At 35.4% G+C, this 22,455-nt stretch overlaps 1 protein-coding gene across 2 annotated transcripts in view; it reads right to left on the bottom strand.

The window, feature by feature from the left end:
• Positions 1–7,233: 7,233 nt before the first annotated feature.
• The window catches only part of TMEM196 (transmembrane protein 196), a gene marked incomplete at both ends in the record, with an annotated part of 51,138 nt that continues 35,916 nt past the window's right edge, over positions 7,234–22,455 (bottom strand). For both annotated transcript variants that reach the window (XM_079711682.1, XM_079711683.1), the window contains 3 exons: positions 7,234–7,293; positions 11,329–11,583; positions 15,570–15,626. In XM_079711682.1, coding sequence (XP_079567808.1) covers positions 7,234–7,293; positions 11,329–11,583; positions 15,570–15,626 — 372 coding nt within the window. The remainder of the gene's footprint in view (positions 7,294–11,328; positions 11,584–15,569; positions 15,627–22,455) is intronic.

Here is a 22,455-nt window from a genome sequence, read left to right as displayed (position 1 = left end):
AGATGCTCTTAATACTTTTATGCTTCGGAAATGATTGCAATAATGAATTTATCTTTATCCAGTGGCAAAACGGACTTTCTCACTTGTGAAAGAATGCAACAGTGTGCAGAATTTACAAGGGAAGACACTACATAGAAGGCACATTTGTCAGTCAAATAAAACTCTGGAACTCCGAAATTCACACTGAAATGGGTATTTCTGGGTAAGGAGGACCAATGACTAAATGAAAGCAACTCTATCCCCTTGTATCTCACTTTCCCGTGACATTTCTTGGTGTGATTCCTGTTGTCATGCACCGTATCAGCTTTAGAATGATACTTACTGACAGTGTTATCTCTGCTTGAATAAAACCTCTTCATCTGATGTTTTTTGGTGCAGGTGAGTAGGCTAAACTAGAGATTTAAAAGAAGAAAAAGACAGACACTACAAGAAATGAACAGATCTAACATATAAAAGCAGAATTTTGTTCATTATAAAATTAGTTTTCTTTATAGCTTACTGGTCCAATCCTCTTATGAAGCCCAAAGACACATGCACCCTAATGTTCATTGAAGCACTATTTACAATAGCCAGGACATGGAAGCAACCTAAATGTCCATCGACAGATGAATGGACAGAGAAGCTGTAGTACATAGGTACAGTGGAATATTACTCAAGCATAAAAGGAATGAAATTGGGTCATTTGTAGAGACGTGGATGGACCTAGAGTCTGTCATACAGAGTGAGGTCAGAAAGAGCAAAATAAATATTCTATATTAACACATATATGTGGAATCTAGAAAAATAGTACAGATGAACCTATTTGCAGGGCAGGAACAGAGACACAGATGCAGAGAACGGACATGTGGACACGGTGGCGGGGGGCGGTGGACGGGGGAAAGGATGAATTGGGAGATTGGGACTGACATATGTGCACCGCCATGTGTAAAACAGATAGCTGGTGGGAACCTGCTGTATAGTGCAGGGAGCTCAGCTTGGTGCTCTGTGGTGACCTCGATGGATGGGATGGGGGTGGGGTGGGAGGGAGGTCCAAGAGGGAGGGGATATATGTATACCTGTAGCTGACTCACTCTGCTGTACAGCAGAAACTAACACAACATTGTAAAGCAATTATACCCCAATTTTAAAAAAGAAAGCAAAAAAGGAAAAATGATCTTGCCTTGTTTTCTGACTTACAGCTCCCTGGCTGTCTCCAATGACCACCTAGATTTTTCAGCCTTTTTATATTCAAGGTATAGAGAGCTCAAGCTTTCCCTTTGGTCACCTGAGATCCTTCCTTTGAATTCCTGTTTTCAATTTGAGCACATGCCTGTTTGCCAGGTAACTAATATTGCTGAAGTCCTGTTTGCTTAGAGTGAAGCACGTGGCTGTGGCAGTCAAAGACTGACAACCAGAGAGATAAAGTCGCAGGTTCAAGTTCAGGGGCCAGAAACCAAAATCAAGGTAGCACCACAGAGCAGATTTTGGATCTGAAATCAGAAGAAGCAGAACAAGTCAAGGGGAGTGCTTCATCGGCAGTGGAGTTGTGGTTTGTGTTTTAGACCTAAGTGTATATAAGTTGCATGATTTGGTTGAATGACTTTAAGAGTCACGGTTACAGCCAGAAATGACCTCACCTTTCGGGTGAAATACTGATGTCTTGCCACCTTTTCTTTCTTTCAAATAAAATAAATGCTATTAATATGATAGAGGGGCTTCCCTGGTGGCGCAGTGGTTGAGAGTCCGCCTGCCGATGCAGGGGACATGGGTTCGTGCCCTGGTCCGGGAAGATCCCACATGCCGCGGAGCGGCTGGGCCCGTGAGCCATGGCCGCTGAGCCTGCGCGTCCGGAGCCTGTGCTCTGCAACGGGAGAGGCCAAAATAGTGAGGCCCGCGTACCGCAAAAAAAAAAAAAAAAAAAAAAAGATAGAGGAAGAGTCACATTTATAGACAACGTACATTATAATAGCACTTAATAAATGGTTGTCTTTTACCTGCTGCACCACCACAGGTTTTGCTGACAGATGGCAATAGGCTGATATTGCTTCTCTATCATGACTTGAAAACTTGATATTCTTTCCTGCAATTTGTTTTATTATAAAGGACACAGAGCCTTTATTGTATTTTGCTTAGATATTGATGTAAAAGTATTAATACACTTAGAAGACAGAAAAGACAGATATGTCCAAATCTTGAAAGACTCTGGGGATAGTAATGGGGCAGTGGACATCTAGCAGCATAGGGCCCTTCAAGTCCATTTATGTGAATAAGGCTGAGTGTTACCTCTTTCCTTGCTGATTCACAGTAAGGGACAGAGTGAAGGACAGTGTTGGCTTGTATAGCCACCCGCAAAGGGCTGTGGCTTTCTTGCCTGGGCAGTAAACTTGGAGAGCCCCCAGAGGTTGTGGAATGACGTTTGAGGTCCCCTGCCTTAGTGAGTAGGTGGGGACCAATATCCTGATTGATTAATAACAAGGAGCGATCACTGTAGTCAATAAAAGACAATGCAAATTTGACAAGATTTTAGGTTTTTCTGTGAAGCTCCTAGAGTCTCTCTAGCAATTTTCAGTAACACAGTACATTTTGGCTTTGGGGGTTAGGCTTGCGATGCCTTGTGTGGCTAAAGAAGCACAGCCTTTGGATGTTAAGGCAGGAAAAGCTTTGAAATCAGTAGTCTTTAGCTAATGTGAAGGAAAGTGAAGATGTTCCTAGATCTGCCTATAGTTAATTGATGTAGATAATACTGAACTGTTAAATTAGTGAAATAAATTTTTTTAGATCTAGAATTTGACTTTTCACAATATATTTCTTGGGAAATACATTCCTAGTAAAATATTTTGTATTCAGTAGGTCATTTTCCTGACAAAAAGAGTTTTAAAAAATACTTTTGTATAACTTTACTAGGCATCCACATTCCAGCAATTTCTGAATTGGTTTCCTCTGCTGTGAGTAACTGATGACGTGTGATTTATGGACTTGGAATAATTGCATTTCTTGGCTGTCATACACTTTGAGTAAGAAATATTACATATGTTTCCAGAAAAATGATTTAAGGGAGAAAAGAGTGAAGTGATGCCAAGTTCTGAAACTTTATTTAGAAATGGTGTTCTAACCAAATGGTACTTAAGATGCTCTAAGTTTCTGAAATGTATTTGTTAAATAATTTTTGAAAATGTAGTTCTAAACATGCCACTTTCAAGCTAAGTCAATGAAAAAAGTAGAGGGCAGTATACCGTTCTCACCTTCTCAAGCCCAAGAAATGCAGAATTTTCCATTGACACGTGGTGATAAGCTGAATAGATTTCTTCGAAAGTAGGAGTTATACATCTCACTTTACCTGTCAAACATAAAATATTTAATAATTTAGTGGAATTTTTGCATGAACAGATTTTGTTTTTAAACATGAAATCTCTAAAGCAACTTAAATTTACTACGTGTCTGACCTACACTGTATTTTTGCTAGTTTTGTTCAGTCCTTGGATTTAACTGGTTCATCAACTTCGAATTCCATGGAGTGTCTACCAACTCTTTTCACACGTTGTTATAATGATAATTGGCTGACTGTGGAAGAAGTTTTATAAGTACTGAGGGTGAGGAACCATTCTCTTCGATGTGCTTTTGACTAGCATTGTCCAATAGGACTTTCTGAGATGATGAAAAATATTCTATAACTGTTGTCCACATGTGGCTGTTCAGCACTTGGACCGTGACTAGCTCAACTGAGAAACTGAATATTTGATTTTGTTTTAATTAATTTATATTTAAATTTAAATAATCACATGTGGATAGGATTGTGACTACTGTATCAGATTATATAATAGATCTTAGAACAGTGAATTTATGACCCTGAGCAATTCACATTTACACTTGTGGGTAGCCCTAACATTGGTTGCTCTGGATCATGTTCAAGGGTTTTCCTCAGTGGTTCTAAATTAGGGGGCAAAACTTCCCTACCAAAGATATAAGTGCAAATTTGTTGGATAGATTTTATTGTCACAACTGAAATGTCCTCCTGGCATTTAGTGGGTGGGGGCCAGAGATGCTTAATGGCCTGAAATGCATAGTACAGTCTGCACAATGAATTACTGTCCACCCTAAATGCCAGTAGCAACCAATCTGACAAATCCAAATAGGTCAGCGGAGTTCTCTAAATATTTCAAGTAAAGATTTCATTTGTGAGATCTCCTATCTCTAGTTAATTCTGTCTCCTATGATCTCTATCCTATTTCCTCCTGCCTCCTTAGGGATCTCACCTTCTTTTATCATGCTCATTTTATCCTGTATCTTCAACCACTTCCTGTCTACATTAAAGTGTACTTTAATCTTTCTCATTTGCTCAAACAGGAAAGATTAAATGCCCTTTCTTAATCCCATGTCTTCTCCTCATTCACAGCATCCTGTCCCCTGCCAATCTCAGAACTGCACATCTATTCAAGTTATCGGGGAAATTATTTTTTGTATCGTGATGGAAAGAAAGCTCACACCATATGTAGTTTCAAAACACACCATTTATTATATAGACATACCAATAGAGTCATCATACTATGTCCCACTTCTAAGCAACTCATATATATGTATGTGTAGAGACACACACACATGTTGAAAATTTTTCAGGCAGAGTCCACTTTTATTGTTTTATGCTTATAATTACTGTACCTTTCTGTAGCTAGTCTCTACAGCACATCACCACATTAGTTTCACATATTTTTTTCTAATTTAGTATCACATTACTTTTTCCCAAGTGTGGGCTCATGCTAAAACTGTAATGTGGTCACTTAAAATATTCTAGTTCATAGTTCAATGTTTTATGAAAATTAAATTTTTAAGTACTTGAACAATGTCTTCCTAACTTCCCCTACTTATCTCAAAAAGAATCACTACACATCCCAAATAAATCACTCTAAATAACTGAGTCCTGAAACTACTGAGTTAAAATAATTATATTAAAGACATATCTATACTTGGTTAAATACACTGTAGACTACTGGAATAATTGTGATGATGGCATCTCTTCTTAACTCTATGTCTAAGCAGTGATATGCCTACTTTTGTCCTTTAATGGGTGATTTCATATATCATTTCAAAAGAAATTAAAACATCTTACTGATGTATTATAACCCTGTATTGTACAAACATGTCTACAAAGAAATGCCACCTAAAATTAGAGTCAGTGGTTATTCTTTCAGTACAAAACTACATCCTTGCATAAAATCAGTAGAACCATATACACACAAAATACCTGCATTATATAGTATAGATTTTCAGTGACAAAGATCATGCCTCTTTATGGCATCAAATAAACAGAAATGAAGTTGATTCATTATTTGAGGCTGCATTTGTGGGCCGCTTCTGTAAATCTGCTGGCTAGTGAAGTTATTCATACGAGTTGGGAGACTTAAAAAACTACACCAGACAACAACAGTCCCGTCATTTCTTTTGAACATACACAACCAGATTTTTTATAAGCTGATTTAAATAGGGTAGGTGATGATCAAGTTGTTATAAAATTAAAAGACCTTCAGATTTCCATTAACTGGCATTATTTTTATTTTGTTAGCACAACTAAAACCTATATTTTGCTTCTAAATTATAACATGTTTTCATACTGGATGTTAAAGGTGTTAATTTACCTATCGTTCAGTAAGTAACTCATAAAAAATGACTTGAAAACTGATTAGCTTTGGGGAATAATAAAAGTGTACAATACAATGAGAGTTATATATTTTAAAATATATACTTTCTTTATCTGTTGCCACAAGTTATATTCTCATAAATATTTTCAAAGACCAAGCTATTTTCTCGCCTATATGTAGTGTCATAGGTTACTATTTTAACATTCCGTTATGGAAGAGAGGGTTGAATTCAGCTGTGTAAATATAAGCCTATCTTTTAATTTCTTCTACAGAGAACTCTTTCAGGTTCTTTGGATATAGGCATTCTTAAAAAATGGTCTGTATTTTTCCATGTGAATTGTAAAACAAAACCAAAAAACCTAAATTAAATTCTAACAAAGCTAATTGTACCTGCATCTTTTGGGCTTACATCATCTGTCCTTTTATATAATTTAATTGGGCTGTAAAGTGTTTGAAATATAAATAACATGAATAATTGCAAGTCATTCTGTCTATATTTATAAATGTGAAAGTATTTGAATTAAAGTTGTTATGCTTATAAATCAATATTAATCATTGTTCTTACATAAATATCATAATAATAGTAAAATGGCCAAATAATTAAGCAATCTATCTTGATACTACACTGTTCAGATCACTTAACTCCATAATATCAGCCACAATGATATTTACACACAGCAGACATAATAAAGAAATAAAACTGAAAAAATTTAGTAGAAATTAAATGTGACTTTGTGGGCATAGAAAAGCCTTGGACAACTGCTTTCCCATTTCTGTGGGAACAGAATCTTGACAATATCCCCACAACACCACAATTTCCTTTCTACTACTTACTTACATTCATGAATGCTATAAATATGTCCTATATATATTTTCTATATTTACAGTATATATACACACACACATACACACACACACACATACTTTATTTTATTCTTAGGCTCATTCATGAACATGCCCATCAATCTACACAGTATAATCAAAACATATTCATTTATAACTTTTCGCTCTGTGGAAAAATGCAAAAATATCATACAGATTAATATTGTCTCTCTAAAAAAACCTCTTTTTTATGTTTTAGGTTGTGTTTTGTAATTTACAAATAAATTATGAAATATAGTTCATTCACAAATTGAAAATAATTACAATGTTTTTATAACAAGGCATTGCTGAGGTTTTAAATTGTGGCATTCTTTGAAGCCATCGTCTTTCAGAACAAAGACATCAATAAATTATTGTTATTTCTTGATATTTGCACTTTTTAATTACTTATATGAAATGTCATTACAAATCTAACACTCATGCTAGTCAAATAGTGTTTGTGTAGAATATGAATCTTTCTATTTTATCTATTCCTTTTTTTCCCCTGAAAAGTCTTTTTTAGAACAATCTGGAAAGTTGGTTGAAATTACTGTACTAGAACATTTCTGGAAAGTTTTTCACCAGTAAAAAAAAAAAGCTGAAGAAGTAAAGTGAGGCAAAATTGAGGAAGAATAATTTTAGTAAGTACTCAGGAGAGATAACAGCAAATGCAAGAACTGTTTTAACTTATCTCCTAGTCCTTTGGTATTTCTTTGTCTCATGAAAATCTTAAAAAATGTTCAGTTCTTTAAAATATTGATTATACTCTTCCATTAAATATCAGCTGTGGTCCTCCATTGCTCATGTTGTCTGTCATTTCCTGTTAGGAAAATAACATGAATTAATTAAAATTCACTTTCAGAGTAAGACATTAATTTGATTAATGGGTTTACAAAACAGAAATTTCAAGCCATTGAAAAACTTGCTGACTTTTGGGGGAGGACAAGGATTAGTGTTGTTGCTAAATTTGAGGAAATGAAATTTCATGGCATCTTGGAACCCATGAAACACTGAAGTGACAGTCTGTTAGACCAAAGTCTTCTACCCACAGCAACAGTTCAATCTCTCCCCAGCCCCCTTAGTCTCCCCTCTTGGCCCTCAACTCTGTTTTGGAAAGACCTCACCTAGAAAGAAGATGGTTAAATACTCAAGTTTTTTCAATGTATAGGTTCCTCTGTTGAGCATGTCAACAAAATGCCAACAGATTCTAGGGGTTACCTTTGCTCTATAGAAAAATGTGTGGGCTTTTCATGGAGAACTGAAAAATTCCACCAGGGGACTGCCTATCTGTAACTGAAGATCACTAATAATTCATAGTAGGATAGATTGCTTTTCATGACACTTCACTCATACAGTAAAAAACAAACTGTAAAAGCTGAAACTAACACACCATTGTAAAGAAATTATACTCCAATAAAGATGTTAAAAAAAACAACACACACAAAAAATAAATTTAAAAAATAAAAATTAAAAAAAAGCTCTTAACATGTTTTTTAAGAGATCAATTACTAAGTAGTTAATAAGGAAAACTACATGGGAAGGCAACAGAAATTTCGATATCAAGAATGAACTTACATAAAAAGTTTCACTTGCAATTTTAGAAAATACGTTAATTTAAGAAAAATTCAGAAGCTTTGAAATCATGTTTTGTTAAACGTTAAACTCTTCCCTACACAATAAAAGGTAATGAGGACATGTGAGGCCCATTCACATTTATAATGGTTAGTGCACCATATTATAAATAATATTTAGGCAAAACTATCTAAAAATAGATGAAAACATCTTTCCACACTTGAACAAGCCTATTTGCAAAAGAGCTGTAAAGAGGACTCCAATTGAAATAAATTATTTTCTCAGTGATCTTCAGCCTATCAGGTATATCTAATTTCTGTTTGGGTGAACTAAAAGTAAAAAGTAATGTGTTTGCTTCTGTAAACTTTAGAAATTCTTCCAAATCTTTATTTCAGAAATGAAAAGATATCACATACCTCATTTTTAGTATCTTCTCTTTGAAAACTCAGTATAGGAGATGGAGTAAAATACAGATGCTTACTTCTTGGATTTGGTGGTTTTGAAAGTTGCTTAGGAGAATCAGTGAGGGACTGGAAGGTAGGAATTGGTCTGATTTTGGAACTTTGCTTTTGAAAACGTTGGTGTCTTTTAGAACACGGGGTAGAGCTACAGTCAAGAAAATGCTGAGGAAGAAGACAATATGCAGAGAAGACTCTTCCTCTTCTCACATCAAGACCCATCTCTCCATGCAAAGTGCCTTGCTCCTTCCAGGCCATAAGGGTAGTGTTGTATGTGGGTATCTACTATATCTACCCTAATGAGGTGCTGAGGAATTACCTAAGGCCTAAAAGCTCATACCAGTTTAGGGTAAAAGCTCTGACAAAAAGTGGAGAAGTTCTTTGGGCGCCAATAGCCTGCCTCTATGGTCTGGCAATGGTTCACTATAACTGAGAGGCTGTCTCTGCTAGATATATACTGTGAAAGTAGGTCCGATAATACACTGGGGTTATTGGGCTGAGGGTAAGTTTATTGATAAGATACCTGATTTGAGGTTTATTTAAAAACTCACTACTGGTGGCAAGAAAAATAGAAATGATCTCTCCAAAATGATCTTTAATAAAATTTACTCATCCATCTATTTCTATTCCTTCTAGTACGACAAAAACAATTTTCTAAGGAATTTATAGAAGTAAGATTCATAGATGCCTTTTCTTCTCCTAAAATAACTTTGCATTCAAAAAGTAGCTTAAAAATAATCATAAAAAATTAAGGTATAAACTTTTATTGTGGGATTAAGAAAAAAATCCAGTTTTTAAAAACCTTACAAAAAGAAAGAATTTTCTTAACTAAAGTCACCCTAATATGGACACAGAAAAATCACTGGTAGGAAAAAACAGTGAAAATTAGTTTTTAACTGGTCAAGTATCTTCAGTTTCTTTGCAGATAGGCATGTCCAAGTTAGCAAAAGATTATACTTTAAATTTGGGCAGGACCAACTGTGACTGTTTGCAAATGGATATACTTTCTGCAATTGGGCCATAATATCTGTGTGACTCCCTGTATTTCTTATTATATTTTTTAACCAAAGCAAGAATGGTGACTATTTTCAGAGATATAAAATATGGGAAATAAATTTGAAATGTATCATATCAGATAGGTTTATAAGAAGAAAGCTTTTATACAGAATTTTTACTGTATTAGTGTCAAACTTAAGTTATCTACTCATGCAGCTTTAGCATGAGAGCGATACAAAGTTTGCCTTTATCAGACACATGTATTATTAAAAACAAAACTCTGGTCTGTGAATGATGATATTGAGTCAGAATCATGATGTAGCATAGAATAAAGGAGTCACAAATCATCCAAGCAGAAATGTGTTTGGATGCTTACAGGCAGGCTGAATATTTTAAATACTCAACCAACTTTCAAGCTGCAAGACTTTGCCATGTTGGTTTATGTCAGGTCCTCAAAGTAGTTCTCACAAAAGCAATACTTTGAGGAACAATATCACAGCATCAGTCAAGACTGATCTGCTGACATCATGGCTTCCTAGAAGAGGCAGTGCTTCCTGCAGTGACATTACAACATGGTAACTCCCTAGAAATCAGCGTACCTTGTAGGTAACTCTGGTGTCGGGGGCACCACCGGGCAGCTGGGCAAGTCGGTTATTTCAATAGCCCTCAATCTCTAATATAAATATAACAATCATACAATAAATATTGCACAAGCATATATACAGAAACCTAAATCACACTAGTATAAAAACTGAGTACAAAAGAGCCATTATCCAAATATATAATGATAACCTATTTTTAACAATCCATTTCTTTAAATTACCAGTCCTGCTATTTGTACTATTAATTCTTTTTTGAAGGATACATGTAGATCTGTTTAAAATTGCTTTCTTGGAACAATTTAAGAGCATCTACTCTCCTTATTTGAGTGTATAAATTGTATATGAAAGGGAAACACATAAACTACAGAATATTTTTTCTCAAAATCACATTATAAAGAAGTATGCAGTTGTAACTCTTGCTACTCTTTCTTCTATTCTGTTGTTATGCAATTTTATTTCCATGATATCAAGTAAAATGTGATGTGGCCATTATCTTAGTGAGTTGATTTTACAAATGTTTTACCTTTTCCTTAACAGATCCAGTAGCAGGAGCTGAATTAAGAAATATGGGCAAAATGTAGAAGAAACACAGACAGCTCACTATATCATTTGTCTTTTGATGCAATAAATGTAACTTCTTGTTTGAATGGGTATCATGAAACAATTATGCAAGGAACATTATTTAAAATACAGGCAAAGCTACCCAAATATGCATGAAGCTTAGATGAGAATTAAATGAAGCTTTATGTGTATTGTAATATCTGCACTGATAGGCAGGGCTTTTTGTTGCCTTATTAAAAGGCCCCTTTATGCGTGAAAATCTAATTTACATAATCAAATGCATCTACTTACAAGCACAAGGGGTGAGCTAGAGAGGAGAATCCATCGGATTTCTAAAACTGATATTATTGAGTTGAGGGTGTTTTTAGTTTATGTCTTTCCTCAGTACAATACATAAAAAAATCCATATTTATAAGACATTCAATATTTTATTAGTTCTATTTTAGGAGCTGTGTTTTTATATAGATAGAGAAAATTATGTCAAAAATAGGTGTGCCCAGAATTACAGGGAAAAAATAATTTTAAATTCCTATTCTTAGTCCAATAGGGCCAAATTTTTATAAAATCCAATTCCTCAAATTCTCATCTAAAGCTGCAAGTTGATTCACCTAGATTTGACTGCAGTCTTCATGTGATAGCAATGAGAGGTAGAGGTACAAAACTCACTTTCTCAGCCATTTCATGAGAGTGATGCAGAGAATGCTCCCTCTCTGAGAACATCCTCCGCTGTTCATAGCTGGCTAGTCGACAAGTGAGCCATGAAGAGAGGGTGCAGCCCCCGATCCCAATGCACGCAAGAGACATGGACGCAAGATGCAGGGGATAGAGGGAAGAGGTCTTCTTTGTCACTGCCCGAAGGAACTGAAAATTCAAGATGCCCCCAATGAGTCCACAGATGCAGCAGGCAGAAAAGAGGATCATCTGATACGAAAAAGAGAGGGGGAGTTAAAGCTGACTGGAACACACTGCACCGTCCTGCTGCACGTCAAGGATGGCTGAGTTACAACAAAGAGAAGGTCTTTTGGTGCTTCTTAGAGGACAGGAGCTCTCTTTTAACCAAGATTCCCTGCACTCTGACTGAATGGAGAGGGCGTAGACCACAGTGTTTCAGGAATTAATAGTTGACTATATAAAGGCCAGGGATACATCTTATGAAAACTCTGAAATAAGCAAAATTTATCTTCTAGGTAGATTCAGATTTAAATAATATTGAATATCTATTGTGTGCTACTATGAATTTCAATTAACCCACCAAGCTATCCTCTGAGAGGTGATATACATTTGGAAAACGAATGATGAGCAGTTAACACTCAAATTTAGGAACTGAATCCAGATTTTTTGACTCAAATTACAGTTTCACTGTTAATTCCCACCCCCGCCCCCCAATATTTAAATGTCTTCTCCCTGAAATGTCATTAGTTCCAATGAGCTTCAAAACTCTGTACTTCTCTAGCTGTGAGCTTAGGGAATTTAGTTAACTCATTTTTTTTTCATTTATAAGAATTTTATTGTTTTAGTATCTATTTTCCCAAGAGATAGTTTAGGGACACTCTATGAACTGGTGCTTTATGTTACAAATCTTTTATTACTCTGTGACACCACATAATAGATAGTCCAAAACCACTGTTTGGTTGACTGTTATGGAGAAACGCAGGATGTAGCTTTGCTTTTGATCCTACTCTTCGCTTGATCTGGGTCTCTGTTAATAGAGCTAGGGGTTTTTATTCAACTTAAATATCATAGGATCTCTGGCAGAACCAAGCACAATGCCTTTTGTGCAGTAAATGTTCTATGCATGTTTAATAAATTTAATTGAATATTCCAATAGCTTTAATAATTTTATTCTGTATTTGTATCTAGTCTAAATTCTCCCATGAGCTTTGATGATACTTTATAGTGTGATACTAATTTAATTACCCAACCCTATTTCCATTTTTCTCTGGAACACTGTCTCTACTCTAATCACCTCCTTTGTCCCTCAGTATAGCTTGTTCATTCCCATTTCAATGGTATTTTCATTTCCTGGAAATTATTTTGCTTCTTTCTTGGCTCCCTAGATGGAAGACTGACACAAATCTAGTCCTAACTTCCTCAGAAAGCATTCCTGGACTTGACTGATCTCCTTTGGCATAAGTCCACAGGGCAAACAGCTATATAACTTACTTTAGCATTTACTTTTACTTTATTAGGTATTATTTTCTGTTGACAGTTAGCTGAATTTAGCAAACACTTAATGAGCACCTAGCATCTGTTAGGCCATGAGTGAGGCAGCAGTTGTCATTACAAAAAAAGAACAGCTCATAGTTATTCCCCTTGAGAACACTGCAGCCTTGTGTGAGAGAAGATCCAACGTTCCAACATATTATGGCAAATATTAAGACAGAAGGATGAAAGGTAGCCCTTGGAGTACAGAGCAGGGGAATGTGGCCCAACCAGGGGTTTCAGACAAGGCCTCCTTGACAACAGTTCATCTAGGCTAAGTGCATGTAGTTCCCAGCAAAGGGTAAGGCCATGGATGTATGAACTAGAACAATGGGCAGAAAGAACTACAGGTAGTTTTTTTGTTTCTCTAACTTAATTCAGCATTCCTGATTGTGTCCGTCTTTCTGTACTTATCACCAAAACTGAAAACGCAGTGATGGATGAGTATAATCTTCTAATGGTTGATGAAATATAGCATTGAATGTCAATTACCAAATCAACGAATCATCCCAAGTGGGAAGTTGTAGCTCCCAATTTCAAATAGAATCAATCAGTTATATTTCCTTTTAAAGTATATTCAAATGACATGCTGTTTCTTGGGAATATATTTTGGTGTTTACGCATTCCCAGAAAATATGGAAAGATATTACATTCTAGCCTTCAAATAACGAATTACTGTTAATTAATAAAATAAATAACAAATTTAATAGACTATTACAGGAAAACACTACCTCTCCTGATGATGTAATTGCCATTAATTCCTTAAAGGCATGATACTTCATTAACATGTGCAGACAGAACATTCTCACCCAGGAATTAAAACGTTAAAATCTGTACCAAGTTTATAACTATATACTATTTTTAAATCTTACCAGACTAGAGATTCTAGACTTTAGAGATATTTGGAGTGGAGAAATTTTCACACAATTTGATTAAAGGGTAGAGAATCTTAGACAGTTAATGTCATCTATGGGAACCTCAGATGGTACAGGAGGATAAACTGGATGGTAGTTTCTAAGCTTAGATCTTATAATTTTTTTTATAACTTATAAGAGAATTAGGAAAACAGAAAAGACACTAGTGGCCTTTAAAAAAATCCCTTCCCTTCCCTTCTTCTATGAACTGAAGGTTTGTGTCCCTCCAAAATTCATATTTGAAGCCTAATCCCCAATATTACAGTATTTGGAGGCAGAACCTTTGGGAGATAATTAGGTCATGAGAGTGGAGCCCTCATGAATAGGGTCCCTGTTTTTATAAGAGATTCTAGAGAGCCCGCTTCCCTCTTCTGCCACGTGAGAACACAGCCAGAAATTTGCAACCCAGAAGAGAGTCATATTAGAATCCAACTATGCTGGCACCCTGATCTGGGACTTCCAGCCTCCAGAACTGTGAGAAATAAATTTCTGTTGTTTGTAAGCCACCCGGTCTGTGGTACTTTGTTACAGCAGCCCAGACTGACTTAGATGTCTCCCCTCCCCGGCCCTCCCCTCCCCCTTCCTCCTTTCTCCCTTCCTCCCTCTCCTCTCCCTCCCTTTTCATTACTTCCCCTCCCTCCCTCCCCCTTTCTTTCCTTCCTTCCTTCGTTTGTTCCTTCTCTCCTTTATTCCTTTCCTTTTCTTTCATCCATGTTCCAAGAAATTGTTACTATATAGCCATGAAGAGTCTTGATAGAGGAAAAGCGTAGAAAGAAAGAAAGCAAACCGTAGTAAAGAGTGATGGGAGAATCACAAATGCAAATTAGAAGCCTCCAAAAAAATTTTTATCCAAAGGTTTCCCTTAATGTAATTTTTAAAAATTTCATCTCACATATCTAAAGCAATGGGGGCTTCATCCTTTTTGTCGCAATAGGTACTCTCACAAAGAAAATTGTGATTAGAAAAAGGAGTTGAACAAATGACTTCAATACTTCCCCTTCCCTGGTATCCTGGTCCCCTTCTCCTTTTTTCAGTCTCAAAGACCACTTTCTAGGGTCCATGTACAATATTAATTTTGCCAACTTATAAAGGTCTGTGATATTTCCTATTGTCCTCAAAAAAATAAACATGTTTTTTCCTACTTTCTAACTCTCAAAAAATGTCACGAAAGACAGTAGGGAATCCACACTGCAGCACACAGAAATCCTCCTTCAGCCAATATCAGAGTGAACTGGGAGTGTATTCCACAACTCCCAAAACCCACAGCAGTACCATAAAACTTCTGAGAACGCTTATATTTGCATTCACAGTCATAAAATAAAATTTTAAAACTTGGGGAATTAACTACAACTATAACAACACAGCTGTTTTGCTGCTTTGCAAAATTGACTTCACAGTCAAGGCTAGTAATCTTTAGGCCCAGTTCCATATCTAAACAGTTAAATTTCCCATGAACTCAAGCTCTGTCTTTTTCAGCTCAATGAAGGATTCCTGTGAGTGTCTGGGAATCTATAAACGAAAAGTGGAGACTGCCATCCACAGTAGTCATTAAGGGTTGCAGATTCATGTATTTAAAGAGTATATCAAAGCTTCTCCTTTCTTTTGTCATAGTCTATAATAATCTTGATGGTTTTCTTTAAAAAGAAAAAAGCCAGGATTTATTTTTCAGTCTTCTTTTTATCCTAAATGAGTAACATTCAGGATATGAAAGTTGGCTAGTCATCATTTCCCTTTTTGAGTTCTTACATTTCAAACACTTCAATGCACAATACAAACAAGGCAAAAACTTACGACAAGTCCAGATTTTTTTTTGGCGCACAATATTCCACATATGCCACAAAGAAGAAACTGAAAAGGAAAAGAATAACAATTATTTCATATCCAAAGATAAGAGAACTCCTACTTTTCAGTTTATAGTTCACTCATGACACTTTCTCCAGGGAAGCTTGAAAATTTTACATTCCCATCAAAAGCTGAAAAGGAAAATACCTGATTCTAGAATAGTAAGGGATAAAAATGCAAACTCTAATGAAAGTTTTGTATAAAGTTGATACAGGTGATTGTGGAATTTAAGCAAAACTTGAATCTGTTTTACCGTGGAATTTAAGCAAAGCTTGAATCTGTTTTACCACCAGGCAAAATGATGAAGTAGATGAATTTAGAGTTTTGTTCCTCCTGTCTACTTCCACTGTCTTCTTATCCCTTCCTATTTTCTCAAGAGAAAAGTGGTATGATACATTCATTGGTATGGCTGTATGGTACATTCCTTCATACTAAGTAATTAGAAATCAATGGGCTCTGCTAGAGGAAGGGAATATAACACACATAAAAAGAGAAGGAATCAGACAGGGAGATGTTTTTTCCATAGAGATATTCTTTGTAACTCTCAAACTGTGTCAGGTAAAATAGCTGCCTCCTCATTCTACCAGAAATGTCAGAAGAACACAACAGGATGAAGCTATCAGTGGTATGTAATTGCTTGTAAATAAGTACATTGGTGACATAATTGCTTTGCAAAAGCAGCTGCATGAAATCATCTACCAGTTCCACACTATTACACATTTTGGTTATCAGAAAGGGGTAAATTGTTTAATTTGGAAAGAAACGTTTAGGGCCATTTGTGCATACTTTTGCTGGAAGTAAACCATATAAGTAAAATAATAAACTCATTAATAAGGGCTTTCAGATTAGCAAAGAAAACTGAATATGGTTAAGCTTGTTTTCATTTGATTTTTCTTTTAAATGTTGCTATCTCAAGTCAGAACTAATAATATAAGTGGTTTTAACTGAGTATTTTACACATGAATAGATTTTAAAATATACACATCAAAATACTCTAAGGCTTCTATGAAATAATTAATATGCTTGTGGGAAGCACCAACAAAATTTGATCAAAAATAATAGGTAAGAAAAATTTACCTTTGCAGGGAACTTTCCATACAGGGGAACAAAATGATTATAAAGCAAGCAATGATGCAGCAAGACAGATAAGGGACCACAAAGATATATAAGAATTTGGTATATAATATAGATGACCTTTCAAATTCATGGGGAAAAGATCAGAACTATTTATTTAATAAACGTAATTGGGACAATTTGTTAATCTTCCCTAACATCACACACCAAATTCCTACAAAGCAGTTTGAACAGTTAAATGTATTAAAAAAAAATGTGGTAGGAGATGATAAAGTAAAAGATTTATATGATTTTAGAGAAGTGCGAAGGATTTTCTAAACATAGCAGCAAAGTCACAGACCAAAACGGAAAATACTTAAAAATACTAACACATACAATTATAATTTTGTTAGTAAAAAATATCATAACTCTCAAAGGCAAAAAATTAAATTGGGATTATATTCAGAAAGTATATAACAAAGTGTTGACATACTATATAAATAGATCTAACAGAATAATTTTCATACCATAAAACCATGAGCAGATAGAAACTCAGAACTTTATAAAATGTGAACTCATGCAGAATTTTCAGAAGCCTTAAAAAACAACTTCTGAGTGACTACTTCTCACGCCTCTCTGTGTTCTAAGTCTAGATGATCTTGTCCTCATATGGACTCTTTCTTACTGATCCCATCTCAGACCTTACAAGGTTATGCTCAAGTCATTCCAGTTTGGACCAGTTCCATGCCTCTCAGTGCTTCCAAGCTCCAAATCAAAGCTTCAGCATGTCTTACTCCTGCTTCCCTGACTAAACCATTATTCATCCTGAAAGTCCATTCACCCAGAACTCATTCTTGAAATAGTTTGAAAGCAGTGCAGTTTTGTGTTCCTTGGATCTTTTTGAAATCTATAAACATTGCCATTATTTATTCACAACAAAGCCCAAAGGAACCTCAGGACCATAAGCAGAGCTCTCCAATCTAACTCTCCATTCACTTGCTTGGAAAAACTAAGTGCAATAAAATTGCTTCTTCCCATTGTACCTCTAAGAAATCTGGGGAGGGGGAAGGTAGAGTAGGAAGGGAATCCAACAATGTTTTTCCACTCTCAAGCAGGCTTGCAGTGTAAATACTTCTGTTGGGTATCCAAAATCCACACTCCTTAGGGAAAACTGTAACCTGAGAAAAAATAGACCCATGTAATGGGAAGTATACAAAATTATGCAATTCTGAGGAGGCTTTAAGGGATCCTGGCTTGAGTTTAGTCATCACAATTTATAGAAAAGAGTAAAAGAAGCACAAAAAAGCAGTAAATAATCTTTTATTTTATTGGCTAACTTTACCCCAAGTCATAGCACCACAAGGGATCTTAAAAGATGACTTAATTCAGCCCTTGCAGTTTGCACATGAGAAACGAGCAGTCCAGACAGGTTTAGTGACTTACTCAAGGTCACACATCAAGGTCACAAATCACACATAAAATCTCAGGCTTGATTAAGTGTCTAAGTTAATTTATTTCTAATAACGTAATGGGAATGCTTTTCAAAAGGATTTTTCAGTGTTAGTGCAGACTGCATTATGCTAGCAGATCCGACCATAAGCATTCAATGACACCTCATCATCTATAATTGCACTCTTTACCCTTGCCATTTGTTAATTTTTGTTGTAATAAAAGTAATTATAAGACTAGTTGATCGTATCACAGTCTAAAATTAAGTATACCTTACTGTATAAGGAGTCTGTTATAGTATTTCAAGATACTATTTTTATTCAACATAACTTTATCCAGGATGCAGAACACTGACCCACATTACAGAAATTATGAAACAAGTGAAAAACAAATTAGTTTAAAAAAAAAAAGTAAAACTGATAGCTGGATATCTATATCTCTGTCTCTATCCTGAATTACATATACAATTTTACATGAGAAAATATAATTTTATTTCTGAGAAGGTAGGGAGAATTATTTGCTTAATTTTAATTTTAATCCAGGGAGAATTATTTGCTTTGTTCTTACTAGGAAGTTATATAAATGAAGCAATCTAATGATAGGGCATCAAGGGCAACTATGTAATGAAACTAGTTAAGTCCTCCAAGTGGAATTTGTTTGATTTCAATTTAGACTAAAGTCAATAGATAACTAAGGCTGTGACTCATTGTAGAATGAAATGGAGCTGTTATGGAAATAGCATTCTAAATTTTGAGTGGATTTTCTTAATGAAAGGTCCATGGAGCCTTCTGCTGTTGCTTAGGGCATAGAAAGGCTAAAGCAATACCACCTTAACAGTAAGAAAAAGTGAATAAACTACAGACTGATAACTTTTCTAGAAGTGAGCAGGGACAATGGAAAGCTGAGGGTGAGGCACTGACACTGAAAAAGTTCAGGTAACCACAGCCCTCCATTAATGGAATTTGAAGACTTGATGCACCAAAGATAATCACTGTAACAGTAAAATCAATTCCTCACCAGGATGACTCCACCTTTCACACTAACAGCCTAAAAGAAGATATTAAGATAAAATACAAGATTTTGAAAGAATAACTTGAATTTGTGCTGTACATTCAGCCAATCTCTCATTTACACAAGAGATTACAAAGAGATGTGCTCATTTGGGCAAAAGAACTGTGGTAGGCTGAATAATGGCTCCCAATATACACACATCCTAATCCCCAGAATCCATGAATGTTACCTTAAATGGCAAAAAAGCCTTGGGCAGATGTGATAAAATTAAGAAGCTCAAGATGAGGAGATCATTGTGCTAAATGTAGTATCAGGTAGGTGCTGAATGTAATCACAGGTCCCTTAAGAGGAACACAAGAAGGTCAAAAGAAAGTTATATGAAGACACAGAGACAAAGATATTTGAAGAGGCTACACTGCTGACTTTGAAGATGGGGGAAGAGAGCCATGAGGCAAACGATGTAGGTGGCCTCTGTAAACTGGAAAGGTAAGGAAATGGGATTCTCCCCTGGAGCCTCCAGAAAGAATGCAGCCCTGCAGACCCATTTCAGACTTCTGCCTCCCAGCACTGTGACAGAATAAATTTCTGTTATTTTAAGCCACTAAGTTTATGGTAATTTGTTCTAGCAGCAATATGAAACTAATACAGGCTCCAAAACATTATTTCACATGACAGTGTCTAAAAGAATTAGAAGCTGTTAAAAGAACTAGAAGTTGTTCTTCAGGAAAACAAACAGGGGAAGACATGAGTTAAGAAAGAAATATAGTAACAAGAGCACAAAATAAAGCAAAACAGGAAATATTTTAAATAGAAATGTATTGATTAGAAAAAATAATATCAGTTTAGAATGAATATCCCAGGTGATGATGGCATGAGAGTTGGTGGGTTAGAAGTAAAGACGATGTAAGTAAAATGTTCTAAGATTCTTGTATCATTTGGCAGAGTACTAGAGGCACTAATGTGCCAGATACTGATGGAAAAGTAGAAGTTTAAATTTGTGCATTAAAATATCAAAGACCAGAAAAATAAAAGTAAGGAGAAAAAAATACAACAACGACAATAAAGACTGAACCAACAGATGTCAGGAAAGTTTGAAAAATGAATGGAAATAAAGTGAAACTATAAAATAAGTTGGTGTAAATAATTTCAGTAATATAAAGCAATCAGAACATATGTGAATGTATTCAATTTCTCTAATAATAGGGAGAATAGAGAGAGGGAGAGACACTCTGCTAGGTAAAGAGGAAAAGGTTTGTTAAAACTTTCCTAAAATGAATGAAAACCTCTTTCCTTACTGGTTTTCTCTTTCTCTCTCTCTCTCTCACTGGTTTTCCCTTTCTCTCAATGTCTCTCTCTCTCTCTTTCTCCTTCAGCCCTGACCTAGATGCTAGTTAATGTCTTCCTTATTACTATTTCTTTCTGTCCAAGAAGCTTATTTTGTGAAAGGACTAAGAGAAAAAAGGCTATTGTAGAATTTCTATTTAAATTATGTAATGGAAAATTTGGGAACCATGGTTGTAATGGAAGCAGATAAAAGCAATGGTTCTATCAGCTGGCTAGGAGAACAAGCAAGTGCTGGGCAGATGGGATTATGAAAGACAGTGGGCTAATCTTATTTTAGGACAGCTTATTAAAATTTTTCTCATGTAACACTTAACCACCTCAGGGGAATTAATTTTCACTGAAATTCACTAGCCATTACAGAAGATATACACGTTCGAAAATAGAAATGGTACTTTTTTCCCCTTCAAGATAATGAGATGAACCACAGATTGAACTTAATGCTTTGGTAACATTTACTGATTTATACAGTTTCATCAAAATTAATCAGTTTCTTTAAAATGTATAGAAAAACTATTAGGAAAACACAAAAAATAATAAGTGTTGAGAAATTGATTCAAAAGAAATCTCTCTGATTAAAATGATATATTTCTCCTTGTACCTGGATTAAAAGTTTGATGATTTGTTTTGTTACCATCAGTTCTTGAATATTCTTACTCTACTTCAATCACCTGTTAAAGAATAATAACTGAAGTCTCTAACAGGATTATTTTGTAGTTTAGCTCACAAAATGCTAGTATGCCAAAGTAGTTCATAGTCTTCCTGATACTGTGCTGATATGATTGTGACTTTCTTATATGACACCTGGCTAGACTCCTAAGGATGTCCTCTCTGTCATGGGCTTCTTTTCTTTTGGGATCCCATTTCTCTAGTGACTCCAGTATCAGTATCAATTATACGTGTAAAATGAGGAAAGTTTATCAAGTTGGAAAGCCTGTCCGAAAGCAGTGATTCTCAAACTTGGCTGCTTATTAGCTTTTAAAATTCCTGATTCCGTGGCCAATTAAGAATCAGGATCTCCAGGCTGGGACTCAGGCATCAATATTTTAATCTTCGCAGGTGACTCCAATGTGCTCTCATGGTCTGGAATTGCACTCAGTATGTTCACCTGTGCTTTGCCAGCAGGCCTACTCATTTTAGAGCTCTTCATTGAAGCAGTGATATTCCCCTTAATTACTCTCAGTGAGATACCAACAAATATGAAGCCAAATAAAGCGCTCTTCAAGGGAGAAACACACAGTCCTTGTTCGTAACATAAGTTCAAAGTGTCAGGGCTGTTTGGTCTCTAATGGTGCACAGAAATAGAGATCACTATTTCATAATTTTTAAGCTGATTCTACCCAGTGTCTTTCGTCATTGCTAATAGATTTTTCTCTTAAGAGAAATCCTAATCTTCCCTAAATTTTCTGTGTTTTGTTTTAGTTAACTAGATCTAGAATTGAGCATGATACACTATTATCTGGAAGAATCTGACTAATTTTGTGTTGGGAATTAAGAAAATAGGCATAATAAAGACACTGATGCAAATAATCATCATTGGAAAAATATTGGAAGGAAATAGGTTGAAAGAAAAACATGATCAACAATAAAAACCAAACAACTGAATTAACACTTGGGGAAAAGATCTTAACAGACAGCTGTCCAAAGAAGATCTAAGGATGGCACGTATGGAAAGATATTCAACATCATTTATTGTTAAAAAATCATGAATTTAAACAACAATGAAATACCACTACACAGCTATTAGAATAGCTAAAATTTAAAATAAACTGGAAATACCAGTTGCTGGTAGTGCGGAACAACGGAAATTTTCATTCATTCCTTATAGGAGTGGAAAATGGTACAGCTACTTTGGAAGACCGCATGGCAGTCCTTACAAAGCTAAACATAATCTTTCCATATGATCTAACAATTGTGCCTTTAGGTATTTACTCATCTAATTTGCCATGTTATAGCAGTTTTGTTCATCACTGACAAAAAC

The sequence above is a fragment of the Hyperoodon ampullatus genome (genome assembly GCF_949752795.1).
Source record: "Hyperoodon ampullatus genome assembly, chromosome: 9".
NCBI classification, from domain to species: Eukaryota; Metazoa; Chordata; class Mammalia; order Artiodactyla; family Ziphiidae; genus Hyperoodon; species Hyperoodon ampullatus.
This window is presented reverse-complemented; position numbering and strand designations above follow the sequence as displayed.